The sequence below is a fragment of the Carcharhinus amblyrhynchos genome, chromosome 18, assembly GCF_965287045.1.
Source record: "Carcharhinus amblyrhynchos chromosome 18, sCarAmb.v2.hapA, whole genome shotgun sequence".
NCBI lineage: Eukaryota > Metazoa > Chordata > Chondrichthyes > Carcharhiniformes > Carcharhinidae > Carcharhinus > Carcharhinus amblyrhynchos.
This window is the reverse complement of record NC_137341.1, coordinates 47,241,997-47,264,132: the sequence shown is the minus strand read 5'-3', so window position 1 is coordinate 47,264,132 and position 22,136 is coordinate 47,241,997. Positions and strand designations below refer to the sequence as shown.

At 41.5% G+C, this 22,136-nt stretch overlaps 1 protein-coding gene across 1 annotated transcript in view; it reads right to left on the bottom strand.

The window, feature by feature from the left end:
- clec16a (C-type lectin domain containing 16A) overlaps positions 1 to 22,136 on the bottom strand; it is a 246,720-nt gene that overhangs the window by 203,819 nt on the left and 20,765 nt on the right. The window contains exons 5-9 of the mRNA XM_080206958.1: positions 17,319 to 17,424; positions 15,208 to 15,213; positions 11,000 to 11,123; positions 9,180 to 9,354; positions 3,498 to 3,551 (exon numbers count right to left, since the gene is read on the bottom strand). Of these exons, the coding sequence (XP_080063084.1) occupies positions 3,498 to 3,551; positions 9,180 to 9,354; positions 11,000 to 11,123; positions 15,208 to 15,213; positions 17,319 to 17,424 (465 nt within the window). The remainder of the gene's footprint in view (positions 1 to 3,497; positions 3,552 to 9,179; positions 9,355 to 10,999; positions 11,124 to 15,207; positions 15,214 to 17,318; positions 17,425 to 22,136) is intronic.

Here is a 22,136-nt window from a genome sequence, read left to right as displayed (position 1 = left end):
GTCCAATCTCTCTAGTAACCTTATCTTTTTACTGCTATTGTCAGTGCAGTGAACTTTCCACTCTTGTTCTTTTCATTTCATGTAAACTTCCAATTCCTCAAATCATGCTATATTTCAAGGAGTACCCACTTCAAAATCTCAATTACTCAAACTCATTTTTTTGCAAGAATTTAAGAATCATGCAGCTTCTCACCTTCCTCATTCTTTCCTTCCTCCTTTATTATCTTGGTTTTTGAAATCTTACGGTTAGTGTCACCTAATTGCCACTTCCTGTTTCAGCCAACACGGAATATTTTGACGTGGTGTTGTTTCAGGTAAAGAGCCTTGACCACCATGTGTGGATGTTGGTCTGTGTAGGCCTGCGGCCTGAGCCAAATTTGCTTTGGAACTTATTTGAATGCAAGCTGTGGGGCAAGATAGGCATGCTGCCACCAATCACCATTGGGAAGGGCATAAAACAGGCAGACCGTTAACCTCCACAAACTTCATGTTCTTATTTTTCAACTATTCATTTTAAATTATTGTAAGATCATGCACAGCATGCATCCAAATTTCTAACGGGTAGCAGACAGACACCCTTCCAGTGATGCATTCAACATTATGTGTATGCTAGTGTATGCTTTTCAACCTGGGCACCCTGAGCTCTACATTGCACCTCCACTGTGCCTCCTCAAATAAAACAGACTGTATAAATATATTTTAAAAACAATCAAATTTCAGAACTGTAACTAAAGTTGTATAGTTATGTCCATTACATCACTGGCAATCATGCCGCAATTGGGCAAACAAAAAGAATTTAACATCAGATGATAGTAAAACAAATAGATTAAAGTGGACTAGTAAACTGCTCCCCATCAGTAGTTATACTTGTTAAAGAAACTGCACTCAATTACACTGCCTGGCTTCTGTGACTGAATGCTAAAGTTTATCTTCAGATGTCAAACCAGACAACCACACTCGGGGGACAGCGATTAAGTGGAAACTAAAAATAGGAACTGAGAGTTTATTTTCATAATAAGACATTATGCTACACAAGTTCCTGGACACCCTGCTTTTTGAGAGAATTGCTTATATTTCCAGTAATATAAAACGTAAGATTTTAATACTTCTGTTTTAAAATACTGAACTTAATTCAAAAGAAATCACGTAAACAAGCTTCCCCGATTGCTTTGTGGGTTCATATCATCTGTTCATTCAAACTAACCAGGGTGGCATGCTAGGCAGTAGTTCACTGCTATCTCCCAGTGCCAGGGACCCACGTTCAATTCTGGTCTTGGGTTACTGTCTGGAGTTTGGACATTCTCCCTGTGTCTGCATGGGTTTCAGGGGAGGGGGGGCAGGTGGCAGCATCCGGTTTCCTCCCACAGTCCAAAGATGCATAGGTTAGATGGAATGGCCACACAGTTTCCTCCCACAGTCCAAAGATGCATAGGTTAGGTGGATTGGCCAACACGCAGGTTACAGGGCTGGGGCATGGGTGTGGGCCTGAGTAACGAGTCAGTACAGATTTGATGGGTCAAATAGCTTCCTTCTGCATTGCATGGATTCTATGGTATGGAAATATTCCAGATTCAATTCCCATCTTTGTTGAAGTTACCTCATATATTTTACTGAATGCTAAAGGCATGAATTAATGCAAATTATTTTGTTGAACAGTAGCTTGGATAGACAGTGCAAACAGTAAAATTACCATGAACATAACACCCCCAGGATAAGGCAAGATGGAAAACCCAACTCGGATTTGTTTCTGTTTACTATCTTGGTATTTCTCAGGAAATGCATTTGGATGAATTTGGGTTGGGAAAGGAGCGGCACTGTTTATCGATGTTCCTGATGTATCTCAACATTTTTATGTTGAAAAGTTAGTTAACAGGGGTACTGAAGAAACTTTTGGTCATCCAGATTCTGCTAACTTTGCACACACACGTCAAACACCACCCATGTGCTGCACTGGCCTACAGTGGCTCCCAGTTTAACAATATCTCGATTTTAAAGTCTGCATCCTTGTTTCCAAATCTCTCCACAGCCTGGCCCTACCCTATTTCAAGAATTTCCTCCAGTCCTACAATCCCAATAATCCTCTAATTCTGGCCCCAATTCAAACCGTTCCACCACTGATGACCATGCTTTGAGCTTCCTGGTCCCCTAGCTCCAGAATTCTCCCACTAAATTTCTCCAGTTCTACCCCCACCCACCCCTCATCCCCCATCTCTCTTTCCACCTTTCAGGCATTCCTTAAAAACTTACTCTTTTGGCCCTTTTCCTTGATAGATCCTTATATGGTTCGGTGTCATTTTTAAAAATAATGCTTTGTGATACGTCTTTAGATGTTTTATTATATTATAAAGGTACCATACAAATATAAGCAGTCATTTTTGGAATACTGCTAATCTGAGGGCTACTTATAACACTGCATAAAAATCTCAGCACAAGAATTAGATCTCTGAAGCAGGATCAAACACACTCTTCAGTTCTGTTCTACCAGGTTCGTTGAGAAGCCATCTCAACCAAATCTGCCTGAATGGAGAGGTGTATGGTACATATGCACTCCAGGTTATATTACTACAATCCCCTGATGCATGCAAATTCTTCTCTGCTCAAATGACATTTTTTAAATCTTTCCCAAAAGGCAATAGATAAACAGATTCCTCGATAGTTGATAATCACGTTAACAGTTTTATTTTAAACATCATGGTGCACGTATTGAGAGCTGGATAATGGAGATTCACAGCAAGCTACAGAAAAAAAGAATTGAGGGTGTGAATTTACCATACTGTAAGCCCAGGTGATCAGTACGGAAAAACAGTTAGGCAAATCTCCGATACTTCTCAAAAAGTAGGAGGGGAAAAACTCGAAAATTAACCAAGCCATGACAGCCTTGACTGAGCACATGACGGCAACTGAGCTGGGAGCAGTACAAAAGGACCTCTGTGCAGGAGGAAAGTTTGGGGTATAGACATTTAATTTTTAGAAAAGTGGGGGGAAAGTAACAGAAAAGAGGGATGGAATGGCAGCTATGAAAGTTCAGTCTAATTAAAATCAAGGGTTTTTTTAAAGGAAAATCACGATTTCACCTTCAATTTGAAGGTGAACTGACTGCAAGTGACTTCAATTTGAAGGTGAAATCTGGATATTGTTCTCAATTTCTCAAAACCTGCGCTCAACCATAAGTGCAACATATTTACCTTGCGTGAGAACGGAACATGGTGATGATACACAGAGGAACATCAACAATTATTAAACACAGCTTTATGTCAGCTCTCTTCCATTAATAAGCAACCTCGGTTGATAGATTTAAAAAGTCAACAGGCTACAATAATTTATTTTAAATTTTCATTACTGATTACTGGCGAATCTAATTCTTGTAGTTTTGATTGGTGATGCAGTGTTCAATACTTACAATCCTTCTGCAAAACCAACAGGCTACAAATTTCAAAATTGTTGCTTTAAGGAGGCAATAAGTCAGATGAAACATTGCAAGGCTAGGTTTTGCATACCTGTGAAAGGAGATACAATGACGCTTGACGGCTGATTTTTGGATGATCACCAGACTGAGGAAAAAAAAACGTTGCATGTTAACACTTTTGGATCGCTAATTTAGAAAATTTAAAAATAAGCACACTTAACACAAGTAGGAATACAAATGCCATATCCTAAAAATATAAAATTTTCATTTCAAATATGCCCTTCATCTGAAAATACCTCGTACTTAAATGGCCCTCTCACAGTAAAATCCAATCATTTTCAACCAGCTAAAATAAATCTTATGATGAGTAGCTGAGTGACAATGAAGGCATATTCCACTTACAACTTAGGAGAAACAGGATTATTTTCCACTGCAAATGATGCAAAGATCAGCCGAGATCTTATTAAATGGCGGAGCAGGCGAGCGGCCAGATCGCTTCCTCCTGCCCCTAGTTCTTACGGTGATTTTAATTAGAAAACTTACTTTTAACTTGAAACCAAATTATTGGTATCCTGCATATCTCCAAAAACTTTCCAGAGAGCTCAAAGTCCTATGTTTTATTATACCAACAAAGCAAGCTGCAAGTGACTGGTTTTCATTTCAGTATACTTTTATTTATTTATTCATCTCACAAGTAGGCTTACATTGACACTATAATGAAGTTACAGTGAAAATCCCCTAGTCGCCACACTCCAGCCCTGTTCGGGTACACTGAGGGAGACTTTAGCACGGCCAATCCACCCAACCAGCATGTGTTTCAGACGTTTATAAAAGGTTATATCAGCTTATAAAATGGAGGCTTAAGTAAATTGCTGGGCACAGCAAATTTCATTGCAATTTGTGTAGTAATTCTTGGACCAGGACCCTCATGTTGCAAAATGTTTCCATAACGTGAGCTACAAAAACGTTCAGTGCAATCTGAAAATGAGAATAATTGAAGGAAAAAAAAAAGCAAAAAAAAAAATTACGGGGGCAAAACTACCATCTCACTGCACTGATTTTTAGTGTAGCAGGCTGGGAGATTTCAGCAGGGCTGGATTAGCTCGAACGGCACTGGACATCTGGCCCCCAAGGGCGTATTCTCTGTGCTGTCAACACCATGGCAGAAATCGGATCAGTGCTGCTTAAATTATTTAAATCAGGTTTTAAATATCATTTAACTGGCATTAACAGGCGCAGGACCGAAAGCCTAGTCCCGCTAACCTCCTGCCTCCCCCCAAAAGGAGCGAAGTGCCAATGCCCAGGCAGCAACTTGGCACTACCCAGACATGGGGCAGTGCCAAGGGGCAGGCAATCTGTGGGGATTGGGGGACCCACTGCCACTCTGCACTTGGGCTGAGTGACAGAGGGAGGGGAGCCAGCAGTAGGGCTGGCCATCAGGGTGGGGCAGCGATTTGGCTGCGGGCCATTTTGAAACTCCCATTGAAAAAAAAAGGGGGATTTACTCCAGTTTTCATGCAAATTCGACACTTCGAATTTGTTTTGAGAGAATCCCGGCCTATATATGCCGAGAACCTAAAGCAAACCAGTAGTACATTGGAAACATTCAGTAGAGCAGTCAGAAGAGATGAGTCAACATTTCAGTTCCAGTAGGTTCTTCATCGTAATATAGGGACTGGCCAGAAAACTCAGGTGTAGCATGCCAGCTGCAGTTTACATCTCAACCAACTAAGTGAGAGATGAAAAAGACTTTTTTTTAAAAAAACTTCCTGCAATTGTCGAGCTCAATCTACGATCAAATCATTTGTAACGTTGCTAATGGGGACAAATCACAATTTGATGTAAAACACAAAGTACAAGCCTAATTATGATTATTTTTAAATTTTTTCAGAGGATGAACATCACTGGTAAGGTAGGCATTTGTTGCTTGCCCTCAATTACCCTCGAGAAGCCTGAATCACTGTAGCCCATCTGGTGGAGATACACCGACTTTGCGGTCAGGAAGGTAGTTCCATGATTTTGACCCAGCAACAACACAGAGGGAAGAGCGATACAACTCCAAGTCAGGTGCTGAAAGACTTAGAGGGGAACGTGCAGGTGGTAGTGTTCCCAGGTGGCTGCTGCCCTTGTCCATCAAGGTGGTGCAGTTGCAGGTTTGAAAGATGCTTTTGAAGTAGGCCTGGTCAGTTGGCTGCTGCAGTGCATCTTACGTGGTGTTCACAATGGTGTCACTGTGTACCGATGGTGGAGGGAGTGAACACTAAGATCATGGATGGGGTGTCAATCAAGTGGAGTTCTTTGGCCTGGATGGTGCAGAACTTTCTTGGTGCTGTTGGAGCAGCACTCATCCATCGAATGATCATCTATCTTTATTTGTATTCCTAATTAACTGTAACAAGAGTCAGTGGCAAATTTCTTTCATGAAAGGTCAGCCAACTACTCCATAATTGGTGTGCCTCAATTTGACCTTTTTGGATACTGCACTGTATTGCAGCCTTGCATAACATAGTTAATCAACACTAGGACAGCACAGCTACATTGTGGTCTGGGATAAACTGTGACCCCACATGAGGTAAAGCCAATTCAGGGCTCATTGCCAAGTTCCACTCAAACTCTCAGGTCTGTCTCCATTCCAGCACCATTACCTCAAATTGTGCTGCCAAGTGCACAGAGGGACTACAGACAGATTACAGTCAATCAGACCATTCCTTATGTTAAGGGAAAAGGCCTACTACATCAGAAGCATTACCACATTTCTTCTGATTGAGTGTTTCCAGAATTTCGCTTGTTAAATTTTGGATTCCTAGCACTTAGAGATTTTTGCTCACTCCTTCAGTTACCATGATATTCAGGTTGCCCTGAATGTTTTTCATTTCTGCTTCTGAGTTTTGGAACATCCTTATCTATTAACCTCTGTGCAGTAATCCTGGAATCACAGGGAAACAAACTTCGATGCATGAAGGGATTTACTTCAGCTTTCTCTTTGTAAGCCTATGAAATGAAAACCTGCCATTTGTAGTTTGCATAGAATAGAATCCCGACAATGCAGGTGGCCATTCGGCCCATTTTGTCTGCACCAACAACAATCCCACCCAGGTCCTATACCCGTTTCCCCACATAATTACCCTGTTATTCCCTCTAACCTACACATCCCAGGAAACTAAGGGTCAATTTAGCATGGCCAATCAAACTATCCTGCACCTTTTTGGACTATGGGGGGGGGGGAACTGGAGCACCCAGAAACCCATGAAGACAAAGGGAGAATGTGCAGACTCCACACAGACAGTGACCCAAGTTGGGAGTCAAGCCCAGGTCCTTGGAGCTGAGGGGTAGCAGTGCTAACCACTGTGCCACCGTGCCGTTTGCTTTGTAGGTCCAGGAATTCAGGATGAAAGCGCTGAGCTAAACAGTTGTATTGCATTCCAATGCTTTTCATGACTCAAAGTAAGGAAATATTAACTGCAGGAGAGGCAATAAATGCCTAGTTTGATGTTAAAGTGGCCCACACGGTAGCACAGTGGTTAGCGCTGCTACTTCACAGCTCCAGGGTCCTGGGTTCCATTCCCGGCTTGGGTCATTGTCTGTGTGGAGTCTGCATATTCTCCTCGGGTCTGCGTGGGTTTCCTTCCACAGTCCAAAGGTGTGGGGGTTTGGTTGATTGGCCATGTCAGGAAATTGCCTCTTAGTGTCCAGGGTAGCAGAGGTTAGAGGGTATAATATGTAGGGATATAGTGGTAGGGTCTGGGTGGGATTGTGTTCGGTGCAGGCTCGATGGGCCGAAGGGCCTCTTTCTGCACTATAGGGTTCAATACTATAGCTGCTATTTTCTTGCCATGACCTTGGCACCCTGTTAAAGAGGATTACTAAATACATTATTTTAAGCTTGTCACTGTTTCTATTTTTAGATCTCTCAATTATCATTGCTGTTCCTTTCTGTTTTAATTCACTCTCCCTTCCCAGTTTTTCACCATGTCCCAATGCTTTATTTTGTTCAGTCTCTGTTCTCTTTCTCAGATGTGATTAATCTCCAGCTTCTGCTCTAACTTTCACTTTCGTTTTTGCCACTCTTGACTTTCTCAATCTTTTTTAAACTGACTTGCTGCCAACACAATTGAAACACCGTCTGCAGACTAAAGCAATCTTCATGAATGCAGTTAAACACCAGCCTGGGCCACGATTCTCCCAGCCCACTGCACGGCAGGCTGGGAGATTCTCACGCCAGCCTATTCAGAGGTCACGCAAGCGTTTGCATCTCCCAATACCGGATTCCCAGTGGCATCTGCTCCACGCCGGAAATCGGTGAGGAGGCACAAAGACCATTTACATGGAACTGAAGTCTCCAGGCATGCTAGCATCTCCCACTCCACCAAAGTACTTCACTCCAGTGGGGATTGCACTAACGAGCTGGCAGCCCGACCCCCCTGGAGTAAAGGGGGAGGCAATCAGGGCCCCCCAGAAGGTCAGGCAATGGAAGCCTGTGCACCCAGCACTGCCCAAGGGGCAAAGTGCCAATGCCCAGGGGGTACCTTGGCATTGTTCACTAGGTATGGAGCAGTGCCAATGGGAGAGGGGGTCCTACTGCCACTCTACATAGGGATCAGCGGGGGAAGCAGGGAGGCCAGCGATGGGGGCTGTGTGGTGGGGTGGAGGGAAGGAAGTGGGGCCGGGGACCTGGAGATTGGAGTGCACCTGAACAGGGGTATACTGCACCTTGTCTTGTGTCCACAGTAATGCAACTCGCCATTAACAAGCATTTTTAATTAACCAGTCCCACCCATTCCCCAAATATGCTGGATAACAAAGATTTTACTGTATGTACAAATTCCGGTTTGCAGTTAGAAAACAGTAATACCAAAAATAGACGCTTCTGCCAGTAACAGAAAATAAGTTGCTGGCCCAACAGTTAAGAGTGTCTCACACTTCAAGTGACCTCAAAAGTTACACTTTATTTTAAAAGAAAGGAAACAAGCTAGTATACGTCTAATTAACCCATAGCAAGAAGAACAATCATTTAAAAATTAAGAAAGCAAAGGAATTCCAATTCACTCTTAAAAAAGACATGCTCCAGCACTGTGAATTCACTCAATTAGCAGCAAAGTGTGGTGCACGTTATGTGCTTTACTCCTTATAAAACACCATAAATAAGAACGCCTGCTAATATATTAAGGTTACTCCATTTAAATGCATATGGTACATTCTGCAATAGTATCACCCGGGCCTCAAGGTGTCTATTTATTGAACGAATGCCGATTAACAGAGAAACATTTCTTAATACACACTGGCCTAATGTGATTTTACACATCTGTTGCACTTGAACCGTTTCACAAGGCTATGAAAATGCACAACCTTTTCAGCCCATCTTTTTTAACGTGTTTGGTTTCACTTCCACAACAACCGTGAGCAATAAAACAAAGTTTATTAGTTACATGTAAGGCTTACATTAACACTGCAATGAAGTTACTGTGAAATTCCCCTAGTTGCCACAGTCGGACGCCTGTTTGGGTCAATGCACCTAACCAGCACGTCTTTTAGACTGTGGGAGGAAACTGGAGCACCCAGAGGAAACCCAGGTTGATACGGGGAGAACGTGCACATTCCACACAGGCGGTGACCCAAGCTGGGAATGGAACCTGGGTCCCTGATGCTGTGACGCTGCAGTGCCAACCACTGTGCCACCGCGCCGCCACAATATAAATATCCAGGTGTTTTAGAATAACCAATAGTCTCAAAGATTATGCCCGGGTGTTATAAAATGCATAGGCAGGCCTCTTACCTGATCTTGGGACACCAATGAATAGACGTACAATGGCAGGAAAAGTCTGTTTAATAGATGGTCTGTTAGTACATCGTTCAGGAATTCACAGTTAATGATCAGAATATCGTTCAGGTAATGTAGGTGATCCAAATGTTCAGCCACCAGGTCACTCAGTCTGGCTCTATTTCTATGCCTGCCAAAACAAGAGTTAACATTTACAACAAACAACATGGAAGCTTGCAAGTTGCAATACCCATACACTGCAGCAACTAATCTCAATAGTTTGGAATGTCAAAGAATAGGATTCACTCCATAACCTAATAATTAATACTGATGAAATCTACTTTTTATGGGCAAGCGACCGAATCCTTTAAGAGTGTACTAAAGGAGAAAGGAATAGCGAGATTACTTTGCATTTACTCATGTCTTTTTCACACAAACTGTTCGAGTAAAGCAAGTCTACAGTAAGGAGTGCTGAGGAATAAGGGGAACTAACTGGATTCGATGAATAAAAAAATGACGGAAAGGTTCCATTTTGAACAGCACTACACAAGTTACATCAAGTCACCAGGAGCAGGGTGCAGCACCAACTGTGTTTCTCACTGATATAACTGAAGAAAACTGAGCAGGCAGCTATCTGCCCCCAAGGAATTGCAACACCCTGCAGAGTGCCGCTTGAAGCGCAGCACACAAAATTCTCCACAACAATGATTAAATCAGAGATCTGCTGAGAGTATAGAAAATGATATACAACTTTGGCCCCAGTTTCACGGTGAACTGCAGCTACCTTGAAGAATGCTTTCTACAAATATCCAGGAGATCGCTGTAGCATAGATTTTCCCTTTACCAACATTAATTTGAATCTGCGCCACGTCAAGGGAATCACCAAGGTGGATAAGCAGCCAAATATCACACTTAATAATTCTCTCAGACAGTAAATCAGGAAGGAATATGCACAATTACCTTTAACTTCCAATTATATTTTGCAGAAAGCTAAATAAAATGATTGGGTCAGAGCACATGGGGTTGAGGAAGAATACAACATTTCTCATTAGGAAATATTTCAAGAATATCAATGTGGATTTTTTTTCCTAATCATAATGGCAAACAAGACATTCCACAAAAATAAAATGAGCTTTTCAGGATCAAAAAGGTTTGTCAGAAGCAATTATGAGCTTAGATTGCCACTAATAAACCAGTTACACCTCATTCAGCAAGGTGCAACTTTTCTAAGATTCTATTCATGAGACTAAATGTAAAAGGACACGCTTTCTCAGCAGTTCAGTGATTTCTAACAAATTGCAGTTTCAGGGATCATCAACAGTACTCCTCATATGGAGGAGCGTTGAATCGCCGCCGACAGTGATGTGTGGATCACTGCACGTGTGGACTCTAGATGCTGTTAGTTTCAAAGGAGTTATGAGAGCGAACATTGATGGTGTACCACTGCGATACCAGACTTTTGTTTTAGTCTTGAAGCGTTAACACCAAAAATTCCTAATAAAGTAACAGTTTGTGTTGATAAATCCACTCAATAAATTTGTCAAAATTTCAAAGGGTAAAAGACAGGAATAATTAAGTTGGCAGCACTACTCACTAATGACTTCCAGAGAATTTTAATATCAGTTTATTTAGAACATGCATTGCCAGGCACTTAAGAATGTCCAGCATTAGCCTAAACAAATCTGTTGTGGAGACTTGAATGCAGGTTATATATCCATCAACCAAAGTTCCACTTCTTGCAAGAAGTGAACAATGCAGATTAACTGAGCCCTTGACACAGATGGCAAAGCACACACAAATTGCTGCCAAGCATTACAGAACATTTTGAAACTTACTCTTCGTCTGTTTGCACGCAATTGTCCAACTCAATCACGTGGCTTCCAATGAACCAAACCAAATTTGAGAAATAGGGAACTGCAGTTTTATCTCTAATGTAGTGCAGCATAAGCTGGTTATCCACTGTCCATATAAAAAACAAAAAACAGCTTCTGGTTAGAGAAAGCAAAACTGAAACTCCACATCTCAGTATTACAGTCAAAACACCTGGAGCATCAAATTACACTATTATTCCTGAGATAACTATCATTATTATTTAACTTCGAAGGGATCATTTTACTATCCTGTGCTTTCATCATGTTAAGTTCAGTCTCTGCTGTCTTCAAATCTACTCAGCCTTGTTCAATCTTGTTGAAATCGTACTGAAGTAATAAGAAAGTTTTAGTTCAGAAAACAAAAGGTGTGTTATTTTAAAATTCTTAGGTGATCAGTTGTTTAGGCAATATATAATTCTGATTTTCTAAAACAATTAAGTATTGTTTGCAATCTACACCACAAACTCCATTTCCTAGCTACTGATGCAACGCCTCCCCACAACAACCTTCAGGGGCTGAACTGGACTGTTTTTAAGCTTGGTGTAATATTTCATCCCGAGATCAGGTTCTAAACACATACTTGCAGCATAATCAAGATGGCCTACACCTTCATCCAAAATATCAACTCCTTAGCTGAAATCTTCATCCACGCTTTTACTACTTCTAACAGAACTTCCAATGCAAGCCAGCTCCAGCCTCCAACATTCTACACTCCATAAACTTGAGGCCATCCAAAACTCTGCTGCCTTTGGTTTCAAATGTCCTGTTCACTCATCACCCTGGTGCTCAAAGACCCACTTTAGCTCTCAGCCAATCAGCATGTGGATTTTAAAATTCCCATCCTCTCTTTCAATTCCCTTAGTAGTTTTTCCCCTGCGCATCACTGCAATCTACTCCAATCAACAAACCATGGGTACCTTGGAGCATCCTTGATTTTAAATGCTTCACCGTCGATGGCCATACCTAGCTGGCTAATCCTTAAAACTGGAATTCCCTCTCTAAACCTCCCCATCTCTCGCTCCTCCTTTAAGATGCTCCTTAAATGATACCTTATTGGCTAAGCTTTTGGCCATATGGCTATTTCAAATGTTGCTCAAATTTTGGTTGTTGACACTCATATGCTGTGTCCCAGACACTCATTACATTAAAGATGCCATACAAGTATGAATTAGATCACAGAATCCTATAGCACAGAAAGAAGTCATTGGCCCATCGAGTCTGCACTGACCACATTTCCACCCACACCCTATTCCCATAACCCCATGCATTTACCCTAACTAATCCCCCTGACACCAAGGGGCAATTTAGCATGGCTAATCCACTAAACCCTCTATGTTGAGCTGTTGCTGTTCCCACTGAATTTTTTTTCAGTACGTTAGTCATCTGATATAAGAATTGATTTGGCAAAAGGTATTGATTGAATGCATGCAAGCTGGAGGCATCATTCCAACACAGTAGGCTGATAATACAGCCAATTGTAAATAATCTATGACCAATTGCAAATAATCTAGGACTAATATTACTTGCTTCCACCAGTCCAAATGAGGTTTAAAATAATTTGAGGTTTTTTTTTTGAGTTAACCATCTAACTCGGCAACAAAATTCAGTCTTTGTGCACATTAAAAACTTTATGTATGAAATTTTCCTAAATTTAACCTTGAAGATGTGGAGACTTCAGTCTACATGTTCACAGATCTGATTCCCTCTCTGTGGAGGGTTGAGGTTGGCAGACATTAGCTAATAGTCCAAATAGTCCAATTTATTTGAATAATTTTACCATCAACAGAATTAAAACTACACATTTCAAAATATAAAGCAAAAGCTCTTATGGAGTCAGTGGCACAGGTATTAATTTGGTGAAAGGAAATTCTGCTAAAACATGTCATTATTTAAAAAAAATCTTTTTGCTCCCATCTATGCTTATAGCTGCTGTATCATCATCTGATCAGTTATTCATTGTAGGAATATAAATATTTTGTTTGAAAAAAGTGTTGTCTGAACACATCAGCGTGCTTTTATAAAGTAACACAGCGCCCTCTGAAGTCCAAAGAAAGTTTTCCTCGGGTAGCTAAAATCAAGTACTTTCAAAATACGTTCCCGTGATCATCAGTTTCATTTCACACACCCAGCAAGATTTAAAGTTGCATGAACATAAGAACATAAGAAATAGGAGCAGGAGTAGGCCATCTAGCCCCTCGAGCCTGCCCCGCCATTTAATAAGATCATGGCTGATCTGTCGTGGCTCAGTTCCACATTCCCGCCCTCTCCCCATAACCCTTAATCCCCTCGCCTATCAAAAACCTGTCAACCCGCATCTTAAATATATTTAGCAAGGCAGCCTCCACCACTTCAACAGGCAGAGAATTCCAGAGATTCACCATCCTTTGAGTGAAGAAGTTCCTCCTCAACTCTGTTCTAAACCGCCCCCCCTTTATCTTGAGGCTGTGCCCTCTAGTCCTACTGTCCTTTGAGCAGGAAAAGCCTCTCCACCTCTATCCTATCCATCCCATTCATCATCTTATATGTCTCAATGAGATAAGAACTTAAGAACATAAGAAATAGGAGCAGGAGTAGGCCATCTAGCCCTTCGAGCCTGCCCCGCCATTCAATAAGATCATGGCTGATCTGTCGTGGCTCAGTTCCACTTTCCCGCCCTCTCCCCATAACCCTTAATCCCCTCTCTTATCAAAAACCCATCAACCCGCGTCTTAAAAATATTTAGCGAGGCAGCCTCCACCACTTCAATGGGCAGAGAATTCCAGAGATTCACCACCCTTTGAGTGAAGAAGTTCCTCCTCACCCCCTCAACTCCAGTATCAGCCTAGTAAACCTCCTCTGCACTCCAAGGCCAAAATATCCTTGCGTAAGTACGGCGACCAAAACTGCACACACTACTCCAGCTGCGGCCTCACCAGTGCCCTGTACAGCTGCAGCAAGACCTCCCTACTTTTATATTCAGTCCCCCTCGCTATGAAAGCCAGCATCCCATTCGCCTTCCTGACCACCTGCTGCACCTGCAGGCTGGGTTTTTGCGACTCATGCACAAGGACCCCGAGGTCCCTCTGCACTGTCGCCTGCTGCAGTTTTTCGCCCCGTAAGTAATAGTCCTTCCTACCATTATTCCTACCAAAGTGGACAACCTCACATTTGCCAACATTAAATTCCATTTGCCAGTTCCTGGCCCATTCACCCAGCCTGTCTAGATCCTTCTGCAGACTCTCCACACCCTCCGCACAATTTGCCGTTCCACCAATCTTGGTGTCATTAGCAAATTTCGACACCATACACTCGGTTCCCTCCTTCAGATCATTGGTGAAGGTGTGAATTATTTAGGGACTTGGTTGCCATCATATAAAATTTATTTTAGTCATGAATCGACAAAGAAATATCCAAAGTCGCCTCCCATAAAATTTGGAAAATTTTGAAACAATTCTGAATTTGAAGACTTTCTCTCCTTTCTCTAAAGATCAAATGCTTATTTAGCCATACACTTCAATTATAGGACATCAAGTCACCATATTTCACAATCTTTTTTTAAATAAATATGGCTATTTCTACGGCATGTCTGTCTGATAAGAATACTTGCACTCTTCAAAGAAACAGCCACTTCTACATTAATTCAATTCACCCTTAGTTTTAATTACCCTGCAAGTTTCAATATATTAACTTAAAGGGTTATATTTCTGATGCATAGTACAACCCTTTAATGATTACAAGAGAAGCCTTGTTTATTTCTGAAGTACATAACAGGAAGCAAGAAAATTAATCAACTTACATGACACTGGAATGTGGTACATTGGAATCATCATTGAAGAAAGGATAAAAACAGAGAACAGTTAGTAAACGCTTAGAGAGCACAATGCCCTCCAGAAAACCAAGTCTGTCTGCTGTAAGAAGCACACACAAATGTGAGGACACAGTAGATCGTTCGTTACAATACAGATCAGCAAAAACACCCCGGAAAAAGATGTCACTTTCACATTGCCTTTAAAAAAAAATTACCAGCCGAGTCAATTTTTGTAATTATTCCAATGCACAAAACCTTCTACTATTTTATCGTAGGAAACAAAGGTGTGCTGTGCTTATCGAGTAACATTGACAAATGTAGCATATCTTGTATGCAGCATAACTCAATTCCAAGCCAAGCTTAGCACAGACTTTACGGAACATACAACTAACTCCGTGTTCACATCCCCAACCTGCACCTGTGAGACATTTTACCACAGTGGCTTTTCTGAAAGCGCTGCTTTGCACTCTGGAATTAAATTCATTACACAAGTTAAAAACAAGTATCAGCCTGGATTGGATTTAAACTAGATCCACAGATCATAAGCGGATTCTTAACAAAGAAAGTTCAACAAGGCTGACAGCATCACACACAATACTTGTGCATGAATTAAAAAATATATCTGTCTCTATCTCTATGCAAAGAAACACAATGATTAGTACTGCTGCTTCTCAGCACCAGGGACCCTTGTTCAATTCTGGCCTTGGGTCACTGTCAGTGTGGAGTTTGCACATTTTCCCTGTGCCTGGGTGGGTTTCCTCCCACAATCCAAAAATGTGCGGGTTAGAATGATTGGCCATGCTAAACAGCCCCTTACTGTCAGGGTTTAGGGCCTAGATGGGATTGTTGTTGGAACAGACTCAATGGGCCTTCCCTCTACACTGTAGGGATTCTATGATCTGCATCTCCGACACATTCATTCAGTTGCTTTAGAGCAATTATGCGTTTCTCAAAAATTGATAATTGCTTTGAAGTGATCGTTGCGGTGAAGGCTTGCACCATTAGGTGAATGAAAAGTTAGATTTTGTGGGCATCGACAAAACCCCTTGTTAAATGCACATGTATTTTACACGCAGAATTTTTTATTCTGGGGTGACAAAATAAGACAACAGTCGATTGTTTGGAAAGCTAACTACCCTGTTTGGTCACAGGTTCCCTAGGAGTAAATTCCAGGTCAACAAGGAAAAGCTGTTCATGCACTCAAGTGGGAAATAATCGTGGAGAACAACATATGCTACTTCATGTGGCACATTTGGCAAATCACACTCAAGATTTGGGTTCACTGATTTGGTCTGGTGCCATTCTGCTACAAGATCTGAAGCATATTTAAAGTCGGTTTTCAAAGATTCAATTATTGTTTCAATAAGGCGGCAAATAATTTTAAATCTTGACGACTTCCAATGCCGCATTATTGAGATTCATTCGGTTGGTGGAACAAAAATTCCAGCAGTCGTCAGTAACACCAGGTTATCATAGAATCCTGCAGTGCAGGAGGCAGTCGTTCAGCCTACTGAGTCTGCACCAAACACAATCCCACCCAGACCCTATTCCCACAACCCTATGCATTTATCCTAGCTAGTCCCCCTGACACTAAGGGTCAATTTAGCATGGCCAATCCACCTAATCCGCACATCTTTGGACCGTGGGAGTAAACTGGAGCACCCAGAGGAAACCTACGTAGACACAGGGAGAATGTGCAAACTCCACACAAATAGTGACCCAAGCGAGGCATTAATCCGGATCCCTGGCGCTAAGAGACAGCAGTGCGAATTACTGTGCCACCCATGGCGTGCTGCAGGCAAAAACAAAGTTCAATAAAAAGAAGAAACTGACCGAAAAGCAGTCAAGAGAACTGTTGGTGCAATTTTAATTTAACATGAATTAAAATAAACCCATTTGCTATGACCTTTTCACAAGGTTGCCAAGGCCAGCTTCTTTTAACATTTGGCAAACTCTGCAAGCACCACTTTTCTTAAAACAATTTGAAATATCCTTATGTTTGTCCCTCAATTCAAGGCTCAGCATGCCAAGATCAAAACCATAGCAATCTTGGGAATTAGTTCCAAATTTAAGCCATCTTAAGCACGTATGTAAGAGTCACACTAGTGTTAGTTTATAGACGTGCAGCAGAGAAAATTGGTACAATGGAGAAAAAAGAAGGAAAGTATTCTGAGGCAAGAATTTTCAAATCTTCAATTGCCAGAGAAAAACGAGGAGATAAACGCTTCAACATTACACTTAAATGCTCAGTTTTATCTGCAAATTAAAACTTTAATTCTTCAGAAATTCTTCAAAGATTCAGTCATTTGGGCTACTGGAAGGCAATTTAACAATTTAAAAATGCTTAGGACAGTTTGAAGTAAACATCTTAACCACTGAAAACAGATTTTAAAACATAAACACGCATGCCCATTTGTCTTAACATGCCTTCGGTCAGAACTTCGCAAGCATTCACTAATAGCATTACTAAGTATAATTATGCAAGGTTGCACTCACCTTTATACACATTAAGGGTGATTGTCCTGACAGCAATCCTCACCATGCTCTCTGGGTGGTTGAAAAACTTGATGGCTTCCGTGTACAGGGCAAAATCATTAGTGTGCTGAAATTATGGGAGAGAGTAAACATTGAGTTTATAAATGATTTAGGGATTAAAATACAAGGATAATTTTCTTCTATTATTTTATCTAGTTTCAATGTTTTACAAATGTCCTTTTCAACTGCTTACTGATGCAGCATTATAGAGCTCTTGCTCTGCTTACAATAGGTATAACGGGAGTTGGAGTGGACCACATGGTCCATCAGGGCTGCTCTGCCTAGCATGGCTGATCTTGGGCTTCAATTCCATTTACCCAACCACTGCCCTCAATTTTCTCAGACACTAACAATGTGTCCATCCCAGCCTTAAATATATTCAATACTGGACCTTTCGGAACCCTCTGGGCTACAGAACTTCAAAGATTCACTCATCCTTTGAGTGAAGAAATTTCTCCTCATCACAGTCCTAAATGACCAACCCATTATCTTGATATAGTGCCCCATGTTTCAGATTCCACAACCAATGGAAACAATCTCTCAGTGTTCATCCTATCAAACCCTTTCAGAATTCTATAGGTTTCAATTAATCTACCTCTCCTTTCTTCTAAACTCCGGAGAATACAAATCCAATTTACTCAGCCTCTCATCACAGGGCAACTCCCTCATTCCATGGACCCATTTAGTGAACCTTTGCTGTACCACATCCAATGCATGTATACCTGTTCTTAAAGATGGAAACCAAAACTGCACACGGTACTCCAGATGCAGTAGGTTTCTACCAGTGATTCTCAATTTCACCTATGGTATCCTCCAAAAAGGTGTTAATTGTCAATCAAGCATCACCCAAAAGTAAGAGAGGGATATGGAAAGAGAAACAAACAAATTGCAAAATTCAATCTCTTACACCTCCTGGCAAAAAGTTACAATACAGAATTAACACAGATTCGGAAGTAGATACTTGATGTGTATGGTATTGGGAAACCACAGTTAAGTGAAAAGTTATAAACTCAAATCTACAAAGATACATTTTAAGATGTTAACTAAAATAAGCAATTCACAAATAGGAAATATGTTTTGAATGGCAGTTAAAGGGAAGCATCAAAAACATTTTTAATCACTGATAAATTTTCTAGATCAATATTACAAATAACTCATGAGAGGGAAAAATAATAAACAAACTTTTAAAATGGGCTCATGAGCTAAATGCTTTAGCGATTCATTTTTTTTTTAAACAATAAAAAACCTTTCAATTCTTACAAGATTTTTTTCAAAGTTGCAAATTATCGATTGTTATGTGCTCCTTACTTCTTGAAGCTGCTCCAAAATAAAATTTTATAAATACTTTGTTTTATTTTACAGGTGCGTTTGGATGGTGCTATGCTGGTGAGATGTTGGGTATCAACTTGGAAGATCAGGGTGATCAATATTAAATAACTAAGGAAGTGTCTAACGCATACAACAAAACATTTTAAAAACATAAAGGTTGCGGTAATCAGTGCCGAATCATTATACGATATAATGGGTTCCAGATAGGGGAAAAAAATCCAGGAAGAAGTCAAAGTTGAGCTGGCAAGAGCAGAATAGAACCTAACAAAGGGCAGATGCATGAGATGCTATCAAAGAATATCATACAGCGAGATCTTATTAGTATCCATGGCCAGTCCAATTATGACGACAAATGATTTTAGTATTGTAATAGAACAGGAATATATTATATATTTATACACACACACATACACAAGGGCAGGAACACCATGCTGAAATGTAAATTTGCTGGTGTAGCGCTCTATAATACTGAAGTTACAAACTTGGCAACAACACTGTGGAGGGCTGCCAAGGAAAGGCAGTAAATATTTTGTCAGAAGCACGAAACTAAGGGATAAGCCAACCAGAGCCACTGATGTAGACTGGCATTGACAGAAAGCAGGAAAGACAATCTACCAGAGGAGAAATAATGCTGCCTATGATGGCAATCTAAAACTAAAAACAGGCAAAGCTAGGAACGGTCCTCACCGTGTCAGACATCATCTGTGGTAAAACAAAAATACATGTTTCTGGTCCAAGGTCCATTCTCTGGACTTGGACATGACTCTTATTACTTATACATCTTTTATTTTTCTCAGTATGCACCCCTTTGTCTCTTGGCAATTACAAAAACCTCCTGTTCTCCACCCAAGCACTTTGCAAGTTATTCCACTTCTTTCCTTGGGCATCTTATTTCATTCTTCCTTTTCCCACTCTGTTCAATTGTTTTTTTTAAAAAAAGTTTGTCTCTAGCAACTTCCAGTCCTGAGGAACAGGTATACTTTCTACAATGTTGATTTTACTGGATGCAGCTCTGACTTGCTAAGTATTTCTAGCCTTTTTTTCGTGTTTTGTAGCACATGGTCCACCCTCTGTCATTAATGGAGCATATAGGAGGGAGAAAAGCAGAAAAATAAGATGGGTTACAAACACAAAACAAATTTTGTAGAATCCTAAATTGGCGATAATTTCAGAGGTACAAGCAACAGAGACCAAAATATAAAGTCCCAACCTTGTTCTAATAAGGAGTAGTCTCAGCCAGGGTAATGGTTCATTTTACAGTCTTCTGTAAGGCAGTGTGCAACCATAATTCAGCATGAATCACTACCATCCTCAGAGGAGAGCAGCAAGGGGAATAAAAATTAGTATCATAGAATACCGACAGTGCATTTGAGGCTATTCAGCTCATCAAATCTGCACTGACTCTCTGACAGAGTTTCTTACACAGGCCTACTCCTCAGCCTATCCCCATAACCACCACATTTCCCATGGATAGTCCATCTAACCCGAACATCTTGGGACACTAAGGGACAATTTACCTTGGTCAATTCACCTAACCTGAACATCTTTTTGAACTGCAGGAGGAAACCAGAGCAACCAGAGAAAACCCACGCAGACAGGGGGAGAATGTGCAACCGCCACACAGTCACCTGGAATTAAACCTGGGTCCCTGGAGCTGAGAGGCAGCAGTGCGAACCACTGTATCACCATGCTGCCCTTGTATTTGGAATTAAAACATGTACGCATATATAAATGAATCACATGTAGATAAGGCCATGTTGCAACTTTTTTATTTATTAGTGTCACAAGTAGGCTTAACACTGCAATGAAGTTACTGTGAGAATCTCCTAGTCACCACACCCCAGTGCCTGTTCAGGTACACTGAGGGAGAATTTAGCATGACCCAATGCACCTAACCAGCATGCCTTTCAGACTGTGGGAAGAAACTGGAGCACAACATTTCAAGAATTCACTTATTTATTCTTGCGAATTGTCTAGTATAATGAAACAGCATTTTAGGGATTGGGATAATTGTTGGGGAAGCGGGGGCAGTTGATGTAAAATGCAAGTAAGAACATAAGAAATAGGAGCAGGAGTAGGCCATCTAGCCCTTCAAGCCTGCCCCGCCATTCAATAAGATCATGGCTGATCTGAAGTGGATCAGTTCCACTTTCCTGCTTTCTCCCCATAACCCTTAATTCCCTTGCCTACCAAAAACCTATCTACCTGTGTCTTAAAAACATTTAGCGAGGTAGCCTCCACCACTTCAAATAGGCAGAGAATTCCAGAGATTCACCACCCTTTGAGTGAAGAAGTTCCTCCTCAACTCCGTTCTAAGCTGTCCCCTCCCTTATCTTGAGGCTGTGCCCTCTAGTCCTGTTGTTGTTTCTGAGCGGGAAGAATCTCTCGACCTCTACCCTATCTATCCCCTTCATTACCTTATACGTCTCTATAAGATCCCCCCTCATCCTTCTAAACTCCAACGAGTACAGACCCAGTCTATTTAGTCTCTCTTCATAGTCCAACCCCCTCATCTCCGGTGTCAGCCTAGTGAACCTCCTCTGCACTCCCTCCAAGGCCAAAATATCCTTGTGCAAGTGCGGTGACCAAAACTGCACACAGTACTCCAGCTGCGGCCTCACCAGTGCCCTGTACAGTTGCAGCAAGACCTCCCTGCTTTTATATTCTATCCCCTTCGCTATAAAGGCCAGCATCCCATTCGCCTTCTTGATCACCTGCTGCACCTGCAGACTGGGTTTTTGCGACTCATGCACAAGGACCCCCAGGTCCCTCTGCACTGTAGCATGCTGCAGCTTTTCACCCTTTAAATAGTAATCCCTCCTACTATTATTCCTGTTAAAGTGGATAACCTCACACTTGCTAACATTGTACTCCATCTGCCACGGCCTCGCCCACTCACTCAGCCTATCTAGATCCCTCCGCAGACTTTCCACACCCTCCGCACAATTTGCTTTTCCACTTATCTTCATGTCATCTGCAAATTTCGACACCCTACACTCAGCCCCCTCCTCCAGATCATCTGTATAAATGGTAAATAGCTGAGGCCCCAGCACCGATCCCTGCGGCACTCCACTAGTTACTAACCGCCAATCAGAATAACACTCATTGATACCAACTCTCTGCCTCCTATTAGACAACCAATCCTCTATCCACGCTAACACCTTGCCCCCAACTCCATGCTCCCTAACCTTCTGAAGCAACCTTCTGTGCGGCACCTTATCAAACGCCTTTTGAAAATCGAGAAACACCACATCCACCGGTTCCCCTCTGTCTACCACACTAGTCACATCCTCATAGAATTCCAATAAATTTGTCAAACACGACTTCCCCTTAACGAATCCATGCTGCATCTGCTCTGTCAAACAATTCTTCTCAAAGTGCCTCACTATTTCTTCTTTGATGACGGATTCAAGCATTTTTCCAACAACAGATGTTAAACTAACCAGCCTA